The sequence below is a fragment of the Canis lupus genome, chromosome 6 (assembly GCF_003254725.2).
Source record: "Canis lupus dingo isolate Sandy chromosome 6, ASM325472v2, whole genome shotgun sequence".
NCBI classification, from domain to species: Eukaryota; Metazoa; Chordata; class Mammalia; order Carnivora; family Canidae; genus Canis; species Canis lupus.
This window is the reverse complement of record NC_064248.1, coordinates 40,657,036-40,677,423: the sequence shown is the minus strand read 5'-3', so window position 1 is coordinate 40,677,423 and position 20,388 is coordinate 40,657,036. Positions and strand designations below refer to the sequence as shown.

General features: G+C 53.2%; 1 protein-coding gene and 1 long non-coding RNA gene across 9 annotated transcripts in view; one reads left to right on the top strand and one right to left on the bottom strand.

The window, feature by feature from the left end:
• Positions 1 to 620: 620 nt before the first annotated feature.
• On the bottom strand, positions 621 to 18,898 carry DENND2D (DENN domain containing 2D). Of its 4 annotated transcripts, none has more exons than XM_035717435.2 (13): positions 18,741 to 18,898; positions 14,014 to 14,183; positions 13,040 to 13,152; positions 12,265 to 12,334; positions 11,472 to 11,549; positions 10,291 to 10,431; positions 9,144 to 9,292; positions 5,560 to 5,737; positions 3,139 to 3,204; positions 2,579 to 2,620; positions 2,094 to 2,178; positions 1,556 to 1,795; positions 621 to 1,130 (listed from the first exon to the last, which is right to left on the bottom strand). In XM_035717435.2, the coding sequence occupies exons 1-13, from the start codon at positions 18,796 to 18,798 to the stop codon at positions 1,054 to 1,056; spliced, it is 1,467 nt and encodes a 488-aa protein (XP_035573328.1). In that variant the 5' UTR covers positions 18,799 to 18,898; the 3' UTR covers positions 621 to 1,053. The 4 variants fall into 4 exon arrangements, with proteins under 4 accessions (XP_035573328.1, XP_048966940.1, XP_035573327.1 ...); XM_049110983.1 differs by lacking the exon at positions 3,139 to 3,204 and adding an exon at positions 14,345 to 14,360 and having other exon boundaries at positions 14,014 to 14,169; positions 18,737 to 18,852; XM_035717434.2 differs by lacking the exon at positions 18,741 to 18,898 and adding an exon at positions 14,774 to 15,053.
• LOC125755196 (uncharacterized) overlaps positions 17,622 to 20,388 on the top strand; it is a 28,514-nt gene continuing 25,747 nt past the window's right edge. Inside the window, exon 1 of one of the 5 annotated variants that reach the window (XR_007411047.1) lies at positions 17,622 to 18,036. This is a non-coding gene — a long non-coding RNA (uncharacterized LOC125755196). The remainder of the gene's footprint in view (positions 18,037 to 20,388) is intronic. The other 4 variants (XR_007411045.1, XR_007411046.1, XR_007411044.1 and 1 more) reach the window with 4 other exon arrangements.

The window sequence follows — 20,388 nt, the reverse complement described above, 5'->3', positions numbered from 1 at the left end:
TGAGTCGGCCTGTTCCTCTTTCCCAACTGCGGATCCTCTCTCTCTCTCTCACTCTAATAAAATCTGGAAGAAAAAAAATTACAAAGGGAACATGGACAAGGTGATTACTAAACTACTTTGGGTTCTTAAGATGATGATACTATTTCCTGAAAGAGGGAAAATGACAAGCAATCCCTCTACCTTTAGCTAAAGATTGAACTGGGCTTCTCAAAATAACCAAGTAGGAAGTTGGATTGAAGGTTCCAAACCGGAAGTGATGGGCAGACAGACCTGGCTTTGGAGGCAATGTAGAGGCCTTCACTGGCTTCTGGGAACTGAAATTTCCTACCTTCAAGTTGCCCTAGATGGCAGGTGCTTCCTGGCCAGCACCTCCCAGATTCTGGAAGGCACACCTGACTGGAACTGAGAACTGTTGCCCCGTCCAGTACTGTTGCTGCCTCTACCCATGTCCCCCCACCTTCTTGTCTGAAGTGGAGCTGCCGCCCCAAAGTTCTGGGCCACTATGGCCAGTCCACACCCCCGTCCCCCCAGTCCAGCTTCTCATACCTGTTGCCTTGTGCTCCTAGTTCTCTCCCTCTCTGCCCTGGAATGGAAGTTAAGGATAACACAAAAACAACAAGAAGATTTTCATCTTTATTCTTATCTTCACATGTCCACAGACTTGCTTTTTTATGTGAAGAGACTGAGCCTTGGGCCACAACTGCTTTCCCTTTTGAGGATTTTGTGATTGTGGTTCCTGGAAGAGGGCAGTCCCAGCAACTTCTGAGGCTCCATAGCACCTGTGCCACTCTGCCACTCTGTGTCACCTGTGCGGAACATGCAGCTCGGAGCCCAGCTCTGTGAGCACAGATGTCAGAGCCTTCCAGAGTCTGGAGAAAGTGGATTCCAGGGACCCCGAACTCAAGACAGCAGCCTGAAGCGAGACCTGGTTACCAGGTCTCAGAGGAGGCCGTGGATTCTGGAGGCTGTGAGCTTTGCCAGTCCCACCATGCTGGCAGGGGCCAAAGTCCAAAACTGGCCTGTGAGTCCAGTCCCTCCTGTTGACCACAGTTCTTATTTCACAGTCTTTTCCCTTGATTTCTTCTGTTTCTTCTGTTCCTCATATTCAAGTATCTTACGTTGGAAGTAGCCTGTAGGTTCAGACACCGGTGTTAGAGGCCTGTAATCTGGCCAGGTGGATGATGATGAGTTCAGGAGTGAGGATCAGAAATAACCTGTCTGTTCCCTGTGCTCCCCCTCCACACCCACATTCCTATCAAGATTCCCATCTCCTTATGGGCCTTTGGAGATCCAGGTATTCATTTTGGCCCAAAGCTGGAGCTACAAATAGAACAATTAATAGAAATTAGCTCCAGATTAAAATAAAGAGCAACTTTTACAAAATGGCAGCTCAGAGGCATCTTTTGAGACTCCAGGTTATCTCAGTTCAACCCCACCAAGACTACATTTATTTTGTGGGCCTCCAGAGCCAGTGCTCTTCATCATAGGGCCATGCCCAATTTGGAGGCAGTGACCCTTCCTGGGCTTGGAATGATAGGGGGCTGTCACCGTCTACCTGCAGGAGGGTTCCTGCTCTTCTCCGCTTCCTGGATGAAAAGGGAGAAGAGCTGTGTCTTCACAAACTTCTTCACGAATCGGCGGTTGGTCTTGGAAGTCAGAGCCTTATAGAAGGCTCGTTCTTGGAAGTGGCCTTGCCCGTTTGCCTCCCGCTTGATATAGGAAGCATAGTGGCCCACAGTCTTGACAAAGAACTGCACAAATGGGCCCGAAACATGCTCGTTGAGCTGTTCTGAAGCTGCAGGAGACACAGAGGCCAACTCAGAAAAACCACCCACTTCTGCCTCCAGGGGCTATGAGGCCGACAGAACTCCTGGGGAAGCAGCTAGGGTTAGGGTCATAATTACAGATTAAAATGGGAGACAGGGTATGGATTCTCCACTATTTCTTGGGAAGAATCTCACACTCAGACTTGCCTTAGAATCTAGGCCCCTGGGACTGGCCCAGGACTGCTGGGTGGGATTGGCAGGGATGGTTGGGAATCCTGCCCTCAGGTTCTGTGAAGAAACCCAAAATAAGGGGCACCCAGGACTTACTCTGTGACTCATTGGTCCCCTGACCAAGGGAGTCTAAGATGTCATCCTGAAGCTTGGGTGGAAGGATATCTTTTTCGTCACCAACCTAGGAGAGGACAGAGCTAAGAAGTCAAGCGGTCTGGGAGGAGGAGTGCAGTGTTGGCAGAAAGCCCGGGGAGGTGTGAATTCTACACTCCGACTCCACCCCCAAATAATTGGCCACATAGGAAAGAAGCAACAAGCTGCTTCTTGGCCTTCAGTCTGACTGTAAACATTAGCAAGTCTCCCCTGTACCCCTGGGGCACTGGGTTTTCATCCCTGCGCCAAAGGCACCAGCATTGACTGCCGTTCATGAAGCCGTGTGCATCTTCGCCGAGGGCTCCTTGGGGGAGCTCTCCCTAGCATGGTTCTCACCCAAGGAAAGCACTTCAAGCTCAGAGGAGGAGGAACTTGGGAGACATGAGAATGATGGAGTCAGTGGTAGGCCTGGGAGCCCAGACACTTACTGACATTAAGAAGGTTCCTTCACAAAGATTCACCAGCAGGACCTGAAATAAACACAGAACGAATGGCTTTCTCCCTGCACATCAGAGACCTCAGGAGCACTCAGCACCAGCAATTCTCCTTTTCTGCCTGACACCCTCCTCTCTCCATCCCTGGAAGCCCCAGTTCCCCTCCTTTGGAGAAGCGATGAGGGTGTAGGAAGGGAGAGGAGGAGCGTTGAGGTAGGAGGGAATGTGATCAGGGAAATCAGAGCCAGTCGCTCTCTTAATGAAACACTAATGGTAGGAACGGCTTCTATATATGGAACGCTCAGCACACGGCACACTTGAACCAGCTTTGCACATTTTCCCTCATTCAATCCTCCCCCACTGCACTTAGAGGCAATATCCCCATTTTGCAGGTGAGGAAGCAAAGAAGTTGCCCAAGGTCATACTGTAGAACCGGTTTCCAAGCCTAGATCCAGCTGTCCTAGCTGCTGTATCCATCTCCTCCCCACTGTGCCCCCTGCCCTCTGGTCAGATCTAGGCCAGCGTGGACACCTTTTGATCTTTTAAATGCTTACCACAACTTTATGTACAACTGCCCGGAGTCCTACTTTTAAAAAATTCCCTGGGATCTTTGGGCCTTCCTGCAGAAAACAGGAAGCGAAGGGAGTGAGCCCAGGGCAACAGGAACAGGGAATGAAAGGCAGTGAGGAGACCACGTGTCTGCAGGCTGCAGGGGAAGTGAACACAGGGCTGGCACCTGAGCGTGTCACTGCTGGAGGGGCCCTCAGTCCAGACCTGACATGACAAATTGGCGCCCTGCTGGTTAGATTCCAACCCGCCCATCTGTTTCTTTGAGCCTCAGAGTATTTTTCAATAATTGAGTTCGTTTCCAATATTTAATTTGGAAAATTTCACATAAAATTTGGTTTGGGGGCTTCTGAAAAGTCAGTAACTCTAACATTGGCTGGTCCATGTTTCGAAAGGACCAGGCTTGGATGGAATGGAGTGCAGCTACCTCTTTAGGCAGGGCATGTGCTCCACAGTTTACCAGGATCCTCCCAGAGCCTGGGTTGGTCACTTAAATTCCTGTGGGGCTCGTCTTTTCACTTTAGACTCTTGGTCTGGTCAGTACAGTGAATGATCCTTCTAGGCACCCTCCTTCCAAGTAAAAAGAGGGTCCGGAAAGTGTGCCAAAAGACAGAGCAGGCCCTGTAATTATTCATTATCGGGAGAAAAGCTGAACTCATCCAGGCCTGAGACCACTTGACTACATAGGCTCAAATGCCTATGTATTATTCAGGGAAGGCTGTTCATTTCAGGGAACTAAGAATGTACATGCAGCATATTTTTGGGAAGGTTCCCCAAAACCTTTCTACTATTCGCTGTCTTCCTGTCCCTTGTGTAATCCCTCCGAGGGCTCATGTGAGCAGTCAGAGAATCCCCACACACCCACAGTGGTCGCTGGCCCTTCCCCTTCTTCATCCCCTGCCCATTTCACAGAGCAGCTGCTGAGGACTAAAATAGGCCAAGGCTCTTGGAGAGCAGGAGCTGCAGCCTGGCTGGCCTTGGGGTGTCTTCCTGCCGGGCTTTCAGGGGAGGAGCTGGAACTGCAGCATCAGCGAGTTTCATAACTCTGAGGGTTGGGACATTTTAAGTCATTGCCAAATGTGGGGCTGAAACTCTGACCCAGTCAGTCATATGGCAAAGGCTCCTTCAAAGGGCCTGTCTACTCAGCACTTCTGAGGAAGGCCAGGGAAGCTATGAAGGGAAACAGCCTGCTTCTTTGACTTCCCAGCAACACTTTGTATAGGAGGGCTTTGGTTCTATGGTGCGAGGTTCCATCATTACTGGCGTGGCCTCCAATAAGTCCATTGATTTCTCTGGACCTCCATTCTTTCTTATACAAATGGAGGAAGTCCTCCCACCAGAGATGGTTTCTGCCTCTTTAGTAGCTTATGATGGGAGCCTACCTCTTCCCTTGGCCAGCCCTATGCACAGAGGGGTTAATGGTTAGCCAATGCAGACATACCTAAGTAACTCTTGTAGCTGGAGATTATAGTAACATGCAATCTCTGGGAAGTTTCTACTGACCAACCAGAGCTCATGTTTTGAGTTGTTCCTATGCCACCAGTGCCCATTTTCACCACTGAGCCAGGCCTCTGGTGTGTCTGGGGCATTGACAAGAGAGATAAGCTGACAAAAGTCAAGGGGGATCTGGACCTTTAGCCTCATTAGCCAGGTGAGCTCTGAGATGATCAAAAAATGGAGGCACCTGGGTGGCTCAGCTGGTTAAGCATCTGGCTCTTGATTTCAGCTCAGGTTATGATCTCAGGGTTGTGAGAGGGAGCCCTGTATTGGGCTACGCACTGAGCGAGGAGGAGCCTGCTTAAGATTATTTTTCTCCTCCCTCTGCCTCTCTCTCGCTGCTTGCGTGCACGCACACACGGAAGTTTTCTCTCTCTAAAATAAATAAAATTTAAATTTAAAAAAGAAAAAAGATAACTCTACCTACAAAAATCTGCAACTTTTAAGACTCACAGTTTGCAGGAGGGCTATGTTAGCTCACTTGCAAGGAATGTGAATGAATTCTAGTGAGCTGTGTATTGTATAGACCAGCTGTGCTTGTGCATCTAGATGAGAGATGGGACGCCCCAGAGCCTGCCCTTGGGAATTAACTGGCCTAGGACAGCTGGTGACCCCTGAATAAGCTGCCCCTTAGGTCCAAAAAGAAATCGTTCAGGGGGAGGATGCAGCCATTTACTGAGCGTCAACTATGTGTTAGGCACCAAGCTATGAGCTTTTTGCAGGTTATTTCCCCTTGCATCCCTGGCACTTGAACCCTGCCATCCCCATTTCATAGATAAGAAGCTCAGGCTTAAAGAGGTGAAGCACAACGCCCCCCGTCACACAGGTTACACAGGTGTTAGTCGCAGAGCCCAGGTCTGACTCCCGCTGTGCCCGGCTGCGAGTGACACCCTCTTCTTGCTGCACCGTACCTCTTCCATGGGGCTATCCATAACCTGCTGCTGAAAGCGCATTTGTACTCCGACCATGAAGGGAGTGGGGCAGCAGACAGTGTCCAGAAGGCTCTCGGGGACAACGGGGATGTAGGTGTGTGCCCAGCTGAAAGGGTAGAGCAGCGCAGCAGCAGCATGGATGCACTGAGACAGGGTGCTGGGAACAGGGCACAGGGAACACGAGTCAGAGAGGCCACCCTGCGCCTCTACCCCTTCACACCCCCTACCCCCCCACCCCCCGCCCCAGAAGTAGAAGCAAGTCTGGGAGCTGTGCTGGTCGCAGAGCTTGTGGCTACTGGTAGCTGGGAGGAGAGGGAAGAGGGAGTGCCTTCGCTCCTGCAGATGGCTGGGTGAGCCCTTCTAAATGCGCCACTGCGCTAAGCATGTGGACACTAGGAAGTACGAGGCACTGACCCTGCTTAACGAACTCACACTGTAGTCAAGGAAACAAACATGTAAACAGTAGAGCACAGCAGAGAGGCCAAGCCTTATTTCCTCCTTGTGGCTCTCCACCCTCTCAGCCCCAGTCTTTACCTCTCACAGCTCCCTCTGGCCACTAGAGGTTATTTCAAGTTAACAGGTTGGTGCCTGAGCTAGCTCGGGAAATTCCTAGATTCCAGGAACCTTTGCTCGGCAATTTCTACCCGGAAAGTCCCAGAGAGGTGGCTCCTCCACCCTTCCAGTGAAGCATTCCCTGTGTGATTACTGCCTCCGGCACAGCTCAGCCGACTCCTCACCCCACCCTCCAACACACACAGCCCTGCTCTCTGGCCTCTCTTCTCCACGGCTTCTTCGTGGCTCTTCATTTCTCCAAACAACCCTCATGCCAAGGCCAATAAAAACACAGAAGCAGAAACCCTGTTTCAGTTCTTGGTATGGAGCTTATACTTCCTGAGTTAGAAAGCTTGAGTCTTTGAGGGTCTAGCCAAGGCTTAGGCTGACTGGAAGTCCCCCGCACCCCCCACCCCGCCTGTGCTTCAGGGATCTGACATGCTCAGTGTGGGAAGGAAGTGGGGAGTGGTGGGATCTCCCTGGAGAAAGTGAGCACCTCCAAGGCAAATCCTGCCAGCCTTGGCCGGTGTCCAGGTCAGCTGGCACCTGGAGTCACCTTTACTTCCTATACACTGGTCTCGGGAAAGACAGGAGCCCCAGCTCTAGCCACAACAGAAACTTCTCATTTTTCTCCAGGGTTCAAAGTAGAAGCACTATTTCCAGAGCAATAGATTACACCACTTCCCACAAGGATTAGGCCTACAACTAGTGTCTTTTTGGTTATCACTGATTTTAGAGAGTGCTCAACCCACAGCCCTCACTCCCTGCCCAAACTTCCTTTCCTCTAAAACCCACGATATTCACCTGACCCTCTGGCCTAACATTTGAGTCCCTAACATCCTTTTCTTCCTCTTCCCTAAAAGACAGAATGAGGGTTGTCAGCCCAACATCATTGGCTTTCTCCCCCGCCCACAGCAATAGGTCAGTCTCCTACTGTTTCATGTTATTCTCCTCCATTCTGTCACATGTCTCCCCATATCTTTCTCAGACTTGAAGCCCCTAACAGGCAGAGACCAAGACATGACAGTACCCTTCTTCGCCTGTGCCCAGGGATATATTCAACTGTGAACTTATTATTAAGGATAACAGGTTTTGTACAGCAAAGGAAGCCATCAATACAACGAAAAGGCAACATACTGAATGGAAGATGTGTAAATGATATATCTAATAGAGGGTTAATATCTACAATATATAACGAACTCCTACAATTCAACACCAAAAATCATCATCATCATCATCATCCTCATCATCATCATGTGACTAAAAAAATGGGTAGAGGACCTGAATAGACACTTTTCTAAAGAGGACATACAACAGACACAAAAAGGTATTCATTGTTAGTAACTGTCAGGGAAATGCAAATTAAAACCATCATGAGGTATCACCTGACAGCAGTCAGAAGAGCTAGGATCACAAGGACAAGAAATAACAACTGTTGGCAAGGATATGGAGAAAAGGAACCCTTTTGCAATGCTCATGGGATGCAAACTGGTGCAGCCACTATGAAAAACAGTATGGAGGTTCCTCAAAAACTTAAACATTCAAACACAGTACAACCCAGTAATTCTGCTGAGCGTATACCCAAAGAAAACAAAAGCACTATGTGAAAAGCTGTATGCACTTATGTTCACTGCAGCAATATTTACCATGGCCAAGATATGAAAACAACCTAAGTGTCCATCGACTGATGAATGGATAAAGAAGATGTATATACCATGGGATATTAGCCATGTGAGATAGGAAATCTTGCCATTTATACCAACATGAATGGTCCTAGAGGATACTACGCTAAGTGAAATAAGTCAGACAGAGAAAGACAAATACCATATGATTTCACTTATATGTGGAATCTTAAAAACAAAACAAACGAAAGCAGAAACCTACTCATAAATACAGAGAACAAACTGGTGGTTGCCAGAGGGGAAGTGTGAGGGAGGGTGGGCAAAATAAGTGAAGGGGGTTAAGAGGTACAGACTTCTAGTTATAAAATAAATAAGTCACAGAGATGAAAAAAAGTACAGCATAGGGAATATAGTCAATAATCTTGTAATAATATTTTATGGTGACGGGTGTTGACTACACCTATCTTGGTAAGCACTGCATAATGTGTAGAATTGTTGAATCAATATGTTGAAACTAATGTAACACTGTATGTCAACTATACTTAATAGAAAATAATGATTAAAAAGTAAAAATAAGTAAAACTAAAAGAGCAAAAAAAAATCCCAGCTAGCTCTTACCAATAGGTGTGCGCCTGGCAGGGTGGTAGGTACCTGGTATGCACTGTTTCATTTAATCCTCGACACAACCTTGTGAGGTAGTTGCAATCATTATCTTGATTTTACAGTTAAGGAGATAATGACTTTAAGAAGTTAAGAAACTGACCTAAGGGGAAGCACAGAGCTACAGGTGGAAGAATATATTGGACTTGAACCTTGTTCTGCTGATTTCAACACCTATGCTTTCAAGCATTACAGGAGTCTCCGTACCCTAAGGTCAAAGACCATGTCTTGTTTGTCTGTATCTTCCTGATGTTTGGCATCTGGCAGACAGTTGACACATAACAAATGTTTTTTGAATGAGTGAACAAATGGATAGATGAGATGTGTTGGCCATTAAGGATGATGAGCTTGACCTCAATACCAGTATGCACCTTCTTACCCTGTCCTGTACCCTCCACCCTCCCTCCCTTCCCTAAGCCATCAAGAGTAGAATCACAACTGCACCCATCCCGACCACTCTCCACCTGGGCTGGCCCAGAACACTTCATGCCCTGCTCAGAGCTACATCTGGAATTTTCTTCAGGCTGAGGAAGCAATCAAGTTTGGAGGCAGAAGCAGGGGAATTGCAACAGCTGTTTCTCCACGAGGCTTGGTGCAGAATCAGACACAGAGGCAGGAAGGAGAGTGCAGGGGTCCTACAGCCTGATTCCCTTAGAAAGCCCTCTGACCTGTCCCCTGAACCCAGGGGCACCGGTCAGCCCAGGAGAGCTGCTCAGCAGCCAGACCCACCTGAGACCTTCTGCCAGAAAGATGATTCTTCTCTCCAGCACAGCAGAGGCAAAGATCTGAAGGATCTGCTCAAAACTGAGACAGCGCAGCAGAACACTAAAATCCACGTGTTCTAGGTGGGAGTCCAGGGGCCGTGTCAGGGAGATGAACTGCAGGGGAACCAGAGAGAGGAGGCATCACCACCCTGGATGGTGCCAGAGTCCCGGAAGGCTGGGTCTTTGCTGGTCTCCACTCGATTCTCCCCGCCCCTCCCCTGCTGGAAGCCCATCCACGGTTGGTTTCCCTCAGCACCAAGGGTCACGCTGACCCCTGTCCCTGGCCTGGCCCACACTGTGCTCTTCCTGCCTGAGGGCCTTCTCAGGCTGGCTCCCCCACCCCACCCCTGCTCAGTCTTCTTGTCTCCCCCTCCCTCCGCCTCAGAGGCCCTCGCTAATGTGTGTTTCCCATCGTGTTTCCTCCCTTTCGTCACTGCTGTGCCTTGTTAAACTATGTACTTTATCCATGTGTTTACTTATTTAATGTCTGTATCTCCACTAGACTGTAGGTGCCAGGTCAGGAATCACACTCATTGTATCCACTATTACAAGCATTCCGTGCTTATTTTTGGAGAAAGGGAAAAAGCCTGACCCCTCCCCTTATTTTATGTGGGGAAGACAAGGTTCAGGGAGACACACCCATCTTCCAAAGTGCCAAGGGTCAGGACTGGGATTCTTAAAATAATGTGCTATTTGCTGCCCCAGGCTGCTTAGTAGCATCCCTCTGAGGCACAGATGGGGACACAGGGGTGGGGACACAGGGGTGGGGATGGATGATAAGAAGTAGACAGGTGGAGGCCATAAGGTAAAGGCACTGAACACACATGGGAAGATAAGGGGGTGGGGGAAATGATGAAAAGTGGCAGTGTGGGGGGCACTGGTTTTCTTTATTATAAATACAAGTCTTGGTGGCTTTAACGAGGTCCTTGAAAGCGTCAGGTTGGGAGAATCAGAAACCTTGGGTTTGATTTTCAGCTCTGCCCCAAAATTCCAGCTGGGCCCCAGTCCCCGCCCAGCTCATGTGTTAACCCCACGAATGGCAGGACTGTGAGAGTGGTGCCACCAAAGCCCACCCTCTCCAGCCAGGGAGGGGCTCACGCTCAGGAACCCACCTCAGTGCCCGAGTCTGGGATGAAGCTCTTGAGCGTGACGGTCTTCCCGGGAGCAGGGAAGGCCGCCTCTCGGAGGCCCTGCATGAATGGGTAAATGACCGCCATGGAGATCTGGTGCCTCTTCTCCACCTCATCCAGGATCTGCAAGGCAAGGGATGGTGGGACTCAAGGCTCAAAGGAAGCCACTGGGAGGCAGTAGAGGCCCCACATATGAGTGTCCCCCTGTCTCTCCCCACCTCACAACCCCACCCTCCAGCTGCTTCCCTCTCCTCCAGGCAGAGCCCAGTCTGCGGTTTATCTCCTGCAGCTTCTTCCTTTTGCCCTCATTACCAGTTCACAGTTCTCCCTTCTCCTGGACCGACAAAAGCTCCTTTCTCCCAGGAGCCATCCCAGAGTAAACCGTTGTCCACAATGGTACCATGTCCCATCATGCTAGATGCAGTGGGAGCCCAGAAGCCTGGGCCTCTTGGGAGACTCCCCGCCCGCAGGGCCAGGGCCAGGGCCAGACCCCATCCCTCAGAACCCTGCACAGATGAACACTCCACCAAGCAAAGGCTGACAGTGTCCTGCCCTCATCCTCCCAAGGCCTGCTGGGGTCAGAGCACTCTGAAGCTTTTGCGTGGCCACTGAGACACGCCCCATCCATTCTGAGAACTGACTCAGATGTCCTGGCGCTCCAGGTAGCTCCAGCAGGAGAAGCCCTGCAGACCTCCACCCTCAGAGGAGTCAGAGGGAGTCTCAGGAACCCCAGTGTATAGTAATTGTCTTCATATTTGTTCAGTGTCCCGTGTTTCTCATGTCAGTTCATTGGAGCCTCACACCAGACAATGAGTCAGGGAGGTGAGGGATCATTGCATGTATTTGCCTGATGAGGAACTGGAAACTCCCACCCCCTAACCTGGGGCTCTCCCTGCTGTCCTGCTCCAGCTGCTTTCTTACCTGACCAGAGTGGGAGCATGGGCTCTCTTCAGGGGAGACAGTCCCTGGGCTCAGTTCCCACTCTTCTCGAAAATAAAGTGGAGCCCAAGCACCTCTCTGCCTCAGTTTCCCCAAGTGTGCCTTGGTTTGACCCCAGCTGTGAGGGAAGAGCTCCACTAAAAGCCCAGGGAACACACGTGGGTCAGGCAGCCAGGGAGCTGAACAGGCCCAACAGGCCCCGAGGAATCCCACTCCACCTCTACCTTGGAGAACAGGCCGAAGCAGCCGATGCAGCTGATGATGCAGTACACCTTGGGAAGACGAGGGCCACGGCCGGCGGGCTGTGGAGGGACAGAGAGGCTCCTTCAGCACTGCTGCCTCCCTAGGGCTTCTCCCAGCTGGGGCTGATGGGGCAGAAGGCTGGTAGTGGGGCTGGGGGAGTCGTGGACAATGGTGGGTCAGATGGAGAAAGGCCTGGCTGGGTAGAGGTTCTGTTTGTGGCCCAGGCAACAGGGAGGCCAGAGCAGCCACCAAAGCCAAAAGAAGATAGCCCTGAAGGGGCCAAGCACCGCCACCATCAGCACCAGAGCCATCTGGGGTCTGCAGAGAAAGGGAGCGAGTGTGGTGTGGAGAGAACACTGGCTGGAGAGGACAGCACTGTAACAGTGACTTGGAGAATCCCCTGGAGACCCAAGAACCACCGTCTGAATCCCAGTCTCTGCTCTGGGAGGCTCCAGGAGCTGAGGCAGACAGGCCTGGGTACAGAAGGTGGAGAGAGGATGAGGAGCCGCCCCCAGGGTGAGCTGTTGAGAGCTTGGGAAGGGCAGAGACCAAAGCAAGGCCAGCAAAGGTCGCCTGGGCGGCCAAGGAGGGGCTTGTGTCCCCGTTCCTGCAGGGTTGCAGAGGGCACTAACATGGCAGCAGGTGCTGGGTTGTGCTCTCCCTGCAACCACCACTGCCAGGGAGCCTTGGCTTTTGCAGCTGAAGCTCGAGCAAGCCCAGCTGTGGAGCAGAGCGGGCCACAGAGAGGAGGGGGCAGTTCTGAGCAGCACAAACCAAGAGGCGCCTGCAGTATCCAATCTTCCTGCTCCCATCCACGTTGGTCAGAACAAAGGAAAAGGTCTCCCTGCAAAAGAACAGACACATATTTGCATTTACTCACTGGATCCTAAAATCGGAAGGCAGTCAGTCTCAGAGAGATGCTGAGGAGGGGTCAGGAGGGCAGAGGGGAGCTGCCGATTAATCATGAGAGTAGTAACCACATCAGTAACTTATTAAGTGCTTATTGGCATCCAGCTCTACACAGGCCACCTCGTTTAATTCTCAAAACAACCCTTTGAGGTGGGTTCAATTACTCTTCCCCACTTGAAACACAAAGGAACTGAGGCTGAGGTGATTCTTATCCAAAGTCATTTAGCTCAAAAGTGGTAAAGCCAAAATCCAAACTCAGGCAGCCAAATTCCAGGGCTGACGCTGAAAGGGACTTTGCCACATTGCTTTCTTAGAAGCCAAGGGCTTTCTGCAAAGTCTGGCTTCTGCCAGAGGCAGTCAAAACACGGCAATGGGTCATTCCCAGGATGGGCGAGACAGCCTTGCCCTTCTCTGGACATAGGTGACTGACTGATTAACCTAGTTGTCCAGGATCCTTGACCCTGGGGGACTCCAGGCAAGATGTTCCTAAGTGAATCAACTCTAGTCCCACCCCGTCAGGAGGGAAGCTGGTGAGAACCTGGCACAGCAGCAGGGTGAGGGAGCCAGGGGACCCACAGAGCTCACACCTGTCCCTTCCCCCCCAGAACCAGATTCCTCTGTCCCAGGCCCAAGCAGTCACCTGGGGTACTCAGTGAGCGGTGCCCACGCATTCCCATCTGGGAAGCAGAACAAGGGAATGGCTCCGAGCAGCCGCTCCTCCTCCTCCTGTTGGCCCCGAAGCAGGTTCTCCCGCTAGAAGGAATGGCAAAAGAGACCAGTGACTTGTGGAGGAAGGGGCAGGAGGAGAGGGCTGGGGGGTTGGCAGGCTTCTTTGGCAGCTCCAAAGCAGTTTGAGAATCAGCTTTCCTGGGGGCTCAGCAGGTGCCTCTGCCTGTCCCTCTGCACAGGGACTTCATTCCGGGGCAGGCCAGCTCAGGCTGAAAGCCCCTCCCAGGCCAAGTCTGCATGAGCCTCAGTCAGACATCAGTACCCTACACATCCACACAGGCAGGGAGGAGGCCAGGGCCTCACTGAATCCAGAAAGGCCCAGAGGCTGCCTGGTCTCCTGGGACGGCCGCATGAGAGAACCACCACATCAGAGCAGCGGCCGCCTCAGCTGTCGAGCTGCTGTCCGGGTTAACGAGAAGGATGCCCTGTCCCCACCCCTCCCCCAGTGCGGAGCAGACAAGAAGGAGCCTGGTGTTTGGGCTGTGGCCACAGGCTGAGCCTGCCCACCAGCTGTGAGCCTGCCCCACCCTCTCCTTCCCACCCACCCTGGCCTGGGGAGGCCTGCTAGGGGCCTGGCACAAGGCAAGCCTCTCTAGACAAGGGGACTGAGAGGGGAATTTGGAAGAGCGACGAGGCCCAAAGGGGCAGAAGAACCAGCCTGGTTTCCCAGCTAGGGAGCCCAGGTCAGTTCCTCACAAAGAAGCCAGACCTAGATTCTGTGGGTGATAACAGGAAACAGGGCTGGGCCCTAAGGAAATAGGAGCACTGGGCACAGGGTGGCCCTAGACTCAAACCCGCAGGGTGGAGTGAGGGAGAGGGCACCTCCACCCCTACCCTCCTGCCACCCAAATCCTGGCTCCCCCTGCCCTCTCCTTCAGCCCTTACCTTGGGAAACTGGTAGATGATGATGGGCTCATAGTCATCCCCTGAACTCTTTCTTTTGAGGGAAACCACCAGGAGGTATTCAAAGAAGTGTTGCCCTCCAGCAAAGGTGGGCAGACTGATCTCCTGGGCCCTTTCCGGTTCCTTTACAGCTTCCCTCTCCTGGAGAGATCCTGAAACCAAGACACCAGGGCCCACTTGGTATCTCAGTGGCCGGAGCCCCGAGTGGTCTGTGTGGCTCCAGGCAACTTCTGCACCTCGGACTCCCCATGCCAACGCTGAGGTCCCTGGAGCCTGCCCAGTTCCTCCGGGCCTGAACAGGGTCAGGGCCAACTGGGCAGTTTTGGAGCCTACCCTGGGAGATTTGTGAAAGCACAGGGAGCCAAGAGGAGAACAGAAACCTCTGATTTGGAAGCCAAGGAAATGTACTGGGGAGCCAGTTGGGAGGCCCTCTGCCCCAGAGGCAAAAACTGTGCTCACCCATGGGTGCCCAGGGCAGTACCTGAAACAGTAAGCCCCAAATGGACACATACCCAAATCAGAATAGATCCCAAGGCCATGTGTCTGTGACCACAGAGGGCATGACCAGCTCTAAAATCTAATAGGGGAAGCATCCTGGCCTAGTCACATGGGGGACCAAGTGGAGGTCAAACTATAAAAGACTCTACACTTAAGAGGAGGAGGAAGAAGCATTTCAAGGAAGAAACAGCCTCATTGAAGAGGGTCACCCTAGAAAACAGGAAGTGGGCAATCCAGTCCAGACCTGCTCGGAGTCGAGGCAGCCGGTTGCGGAAGAGCCTGAGCATCCCGCCTACCACTTGTCCTTCCATCTTCTCCAACTTTCGGGGCATGGAGTGCTTCCCCTTCCTCCAACACAGACTGGCTACTGAGAGCCTGAGAGAAGGGCTGCCGCTTCAGTCTCCAACCACAGCTCCATGAAGCCACGCCGTGTGCTGCCTTCCAGATAGGGGAGGGCGGCTTCTATCCCGAGCACCCAATGATTGAGCAAGAAGGATGTGACGGGACCCAGGAAGGCAACAAAACGACCGCATCAAGAAGGCAGCATCCTGGCACTGCAGCTCAGACCTCAGCTCCTCCCAAGAGCCCCAGGGTGTGGCAAGAGAAAAGGTCAGGAGCAAACACCTCCAAGGCCCAGCTGCTTCTGGGCTAAAGGCTTTGAATTCTGGGCTGCACACTGTGCAGTGAGTTTATTCACAACCTCGGGACAGGGAAGAAGGCCCAACAGCAGACTGTGGGCACTGGAACCTCACCAGCCCCAGGACAGGGATCTTAGATCCCATAACTTCAACTCCTGACCTTTCATATCTCAACTTGATTCACTACCACCAAAAAAACCCTGCAAGGCCCACCGCTGCACTCTGGAGCTTCCAGAGCTTCAGGACTGCAAGCAGGGCACAGGCCCAAACATTCCCCCACAGCCAACATGGCACTGCCTCCCCTGAGGGAGATAAATAGACTTGGCCCATTAATTCTCCAAATGGAAATTTTTTTCTAGCGAGAGAGTCCTGGAAATTGATCTGAACCTAAAACTCTCTTCTCCTGGAGGTAAAAATAGGAGCAAATCCATCTCTGAGCTGGAGAATTCCTGACACCTCAGGATGATGTACAGTGGTCCATCTCTCACCCCCTGCAATATATCCTAAGACTGACTTCTCTCACGGGACCCGTTCCCAGGGCTCCAGCAAAGAATCCCTCTTCCCAAATAGGAAGCACTGCCTCAGGTCGTCCTCCCTGGCCTACAGGAGGGGACTGGATGCATCAGCAGCCTTGGGGGTCACTCAGTGATGGTGGAATGCAACTGGGCTGATCTCTGCCCCACTCCTGCTCAGTGGTTTTTGCCTGCTGGGCCAGGTCAAAATTTCTGCCCAAGCTAAAAGCAGAGTACCTGACCCCTTGGGCTCTAGTGGTGTCTAGAGGCTGTATCTGGAGGCTGGAGAAGAGAGAAAAAGAGCAACAAATCACCTAGGATTCTCACGTAAACTGCTGCATGACTAAATGCATGGGGTAAGAGCCAGGAGGTGAAAGGGTTTGGTGTCAGCTTCTGCCACTCCGGCAAACAATTAGCAGCCCTCTGGGGGAAAGTGGGTTGTTGGAAGAGGGAAGATGGCTGCCTTGTTCTTAAGACCAGGACAAACATTATATGGTCTCATTCATTTGGTGAATATAAAAAATAGTGAAAGGGAAAAAAGGGGAAAGGAGAGAAAATGAGTGAAAATATCAGTGGCGGTGACCGCACATGAGAGACTCCTAACTCTGGGAAACGAACAAGGGGTGGTGGAAGGGGAGGTGGGAGGGGGGTTAGGGTGACTGGCTGATGGGCACTGAGGGGGGTACTTGACGGGATGAGCATTGGGTGATATGCTGTATGTTGGCAAATCAAACTCCAATTAGAAAAAAAAGAGCAGGCTTTTGTGGGACTAGTGAGAGCCAGTACTCAGGGGCCCAGACGTGACACATGGGGAGAACTCCAAACAAGTAAGGATGTCACAAATGCTGTAATGGTGAGGACAATGACCCAGAATACTCAAAACTGTCATCACAAAGGCAAGATTTGCCTTACAAATCTGCACAAACTTATTGCCCAATCCCTACCACCTATCTGAGGAACAAGTATCTGCCTGATACAGATGGGGAAACTGAGGCACAGAATAATCCAGGGACTACTAATAGAATCCGTTGGGAGTAGGAATTACGAGAGTTCCATGTCTATGCTCCCACCTTCCGGAGGCAGTACATACCAAACATCCCACAAATGTGAGGTGCCTCCTGTTTGCAAGTCTTTGAGAAACCCAAATCGTTTCACTGATCATTCCAGAACCTCAGGAAATTATTCCTCTCCCTAAAGCCTTTGAGTTGCATTTTCAGCCCATTTCCTCCTGTTTTATCAGGAGAGCCAGGAGAACAGCAAAAGTCACAAAATCAAACAAAAGAAGTTACTAGATTTTTGGGTTGAAGCCCAAGAAATCTGGAAAAAAAGAATGCTTTTTTTTTTTTTTTTCTTTTCAAAGAGGTTTATCAACAGAAGAGAAAAGCCGAAGAGAAAGCACTCTCTCCTACTAATATAGGTCAGCTCATTTAATCCCCAGGGCCCTGGGATGAAATTACTATCTTGAGTTTTTTAGTTGAGGAGGGAGCCACCCTTTCTAGGGAAGTCAGGTTACACTTGTTCCTCCAACAGGATGCCCCTCCCACACTACCTGAGTAGTCACAGAACCAGCCAGAATATAGGTGAGGGGACTTTCTGGAACTTTGATTTGGAAAGTGAGCCCTTCCTTTTCTAGCTCTGTTGCTCTCAACTTAGGACCACCACCACTGCCACTTCTTCCCACCAGGATGGTTTACAAACCATGTACACACTACACACACACACACACCCTCTTACCACACAATTTCCCTGAGCCCGAAAGGACAAAAGAAGGGGAACACCCCAGAAAGGTGGAGGATGGCATAATAGATGGGGAGGGCACGCTCTTCTGGCCTGACAAGTGGCTGACCTCAGGACAGGTAATACAGGCTGCTCATCTCACAGCTACCCCATGCCCAGGAAGCTGCTCCAGACATAGTCATCAGCCCAGTTTTGGGGCTGGGGTGGGTGGGAACAACAGCAATGTTTCCTCTGAGCTGCAAAAAAAGCAGAACTCTTCAATTCACCCACATTTCGGAGGCAATGGAGCCCTGGAAAGACCAGGCCAGTACCCTCCAGAGAGCAGAGGACAACAGGCCCGCCAGAAGGGCTGAACTCTGCTCCAGCCATTGTGGTCCCGCTCCCTACCCCCACTCCGGTCTCTGGCCTCTCCTCCTTGAAATGACCTGATACTGGACGCCTGTGTTTAGGGGGAGCAGCAAGGACTGGGGGTGCCCGCCGGAGCGGCCACAGAAGGAGCACTGATGCCTTCGCGGGGCCTCCGCCATTCCGGGGGCTGGAGGAGGAAGGGGTCTCCTTCAACTCTTGATTGCCAGTGTCTGAAGGCACCCCGATTTACTTTCAATGCTCCTTTCTCCTCGGTAAGTGGGGCCTCTGGGCAAAGGGCTTACGGGGTCCTGTGCGCAGCCTCAGGACGGGCGCCTGCAAGCCGGAACGCAGGAGCTCCCGCCGGCAGCGCCCAGCGCGCTGGGGGGCCGCAGGGGGCCGCAGCGGAGCCCCAGGGCCCGGGGTTGCTTCCCTGCCCAGGGGGGCGTGAGGCGGCCCGGGGCCCCAGGCAGCGGCCGCGGGGCGGGCTCGGCCGGGGGCGGGGGCGAGGGCGGCACTGGCCGGGCCGCGCCCCCAGGTGCAGGCAGCGGCGGTCGCGTCGGGAGCCGGGTTTCCGGGAGCCCAGCGGCGGGGCGGGGCTGAGGCCGGGCCCGGGGCCCCTCGAGCACCCCGCGGTTACGCCACGGCTTCCTGGCTGGAGGGACGCGTGGCCCCGGGGCCCCACCACGGCTTCCTCGCCCCCCCCCCCCGCCCCCAAGGGCCCGGCCGCTCCGCTGGCCTCCGGCCCGGCGTCAGCTGGCCGCGCCCCCCGCACCTGCGCCCCCGCCCCCCGCGCACCTGGCGGCCGGCCAGCGCCCCCAGCCCCGGGCCCCGGAGCCAGCGCCCCCGCCCCGGGCCCCCAGCCCCGGGCCCCGGAGCCAGCGCCCCCACGCCCCGGAGCCAGCGCCCCCGCGCCCCGGAGCCAGCGCCCCCACACCCCGCACCCCCTACCCCCCGCGCCCCCCGCGCCCGCACTGACCCCCGCGGCCGCGCTTCCGTCTCAGGCTGGCTCGCAGGCGGCGGCCGAGCCCGTCCATGGCCCGGCGAGTGCGGGCGCGCGTCCCGGGTCCAGGGCGGGCCCCGCACTTTCGCTTTCCCGCGGGGGGGCGGGCGGCGCACCTGGGCGGGCCGGCTGTGCCCTCGGGTGGCTGGCGCCGGCTGGCCGAGGGCGCTCACGCGCGTCCGGGACGGGGCGGCGCCACCGCCCCCCCCCGCCCCCCGCCGCGGGGCACCCGGCACGCGCGACCTGCCTGCCCGGCGACCTGTCTCGCCGCCCTGCTCCGCGGGCTCCCGACCCAGGGGGCGCGGAGCTCCAAGAGGCCGCGCAGCCCTGCACCTTCCAGCGCCCCCGCCCCCGCGCCGTCGGTGGGCCGTCCGAGCTCCCGGGCCGTCCGAGCTCCCGGGGCCGTCCAAGCTCCCGGGGCCCTCGGAGCCTCCCGGGACCCTCCGAGCTCCGGTGTCCTGCGCCCGCGCGGCACGTGCCCTCACTCCTCTCCCTATTACACTTCCCTGAGAACCAGCGAGCCAAGGGCTACTCTTTGGGATCCAAGGAGGGACAGGAGCGCCGAGGATTCTGACCCTGCCTTTCCTCCAGAGTGTTCTTGGGCAAATCAGCCAAGTGGGGGTAATCCCTCCCCTTCCACCCCACGGAGACGTGGAAGCTAGGGAACAGAAAGCTCTCTGTGGACTCTTATGGGACCCAAATGCAAGGGATGATGATGATGTCAGATGCAGCTGTAGGCACTCCTGGTCTAACGGGAAACCCCCTACAGCCTTTCAGCTCCTTCTGCATCCTTCTTATATTCATTGGTTTTCAAACATGCAGAGAGTTCAAGCTTTCGTTGTGGGACTAAAATTTGCATCCGATTCACCCCGCTTGCTTCTGGGCCCTCTGTGGGTCTCCCCTCTCCCTCCCAGACCTGCATCTGTAGGGTGGGAAGTGTGGAAGGTGTGCAGAGTCCAACTGAAGTGTCTCCATTCACAGATGTTTTAGTCTCAGTTTCATGTGTGGGAGACAGAAGACAGGGGCAGAAATGTGTTTGGGATCCATAGAAATGACCCTCAGACCTACAGCTCCTTTCCTTCTCCTAAGAATGGCCTCCAGGTACCTCTCCTGTCACAGACAAGGTGGATGAGCAGGAGTAGAGAATCCAGCCCTGGTATTAAACTGTCTAGTCTTTGCCAGGAGGTTCTAAAAGTTGTCTGTATTCTGAGCCTATGCAATTTTGTACATAATTACATGGTCTGTTTCTGTTCCCTATTCTCTGCGTGTTACATCCACATGCAAGGACATATCTCTTCCCCAAGTATCTTCTTTTGGCTGCATTGTTGTCCTATGCTTCTCTGTCTAAGTACAGTAGTTGTTCATGATCGACCTGTCCAGCTGGCTGAATATTGTGGTTCCTTAATTTTCCCAACCTATTCTACAGTGGTCCAAACCAAACTAGTTCCTTCCTTTGAAAACAGATGAAGAAATATGTGCACATGTACACTAGAAAGACATGCACAGATGTTCGTGGAAATCCTATTTGAAATAGCCTCAAACTGAAAATGATCTCAAATGTCCCTAAACACTGAAATGGATAGACCGTGGCATATTCTTACAATGGAATACTGTACAGCCGTGA

Coding starts and splice junctions, on each gene's coding strand:
- DENND2D (XM_035717434.2), bottom strand. CDS start 14,861: ATGCCCCGAAAGTTGGAGAAGATGGAAGGACAAGTGGTAGGCGGGATG. Junction 9,293..10,290: donor TCCCAGACTCGGGCACTGAG/GTGGGTTCCTGA, acceptor GTTCCCCTGCAG/TTCATCTCCCTGACACGGCC. Junction 1,796..2,093: donor GGGGACCAATGAGTCACAGA/GTAAGTCCTGGG, acceptor TGTCTCCTGCAG/CTTCAGAACAGCTCAACGAG.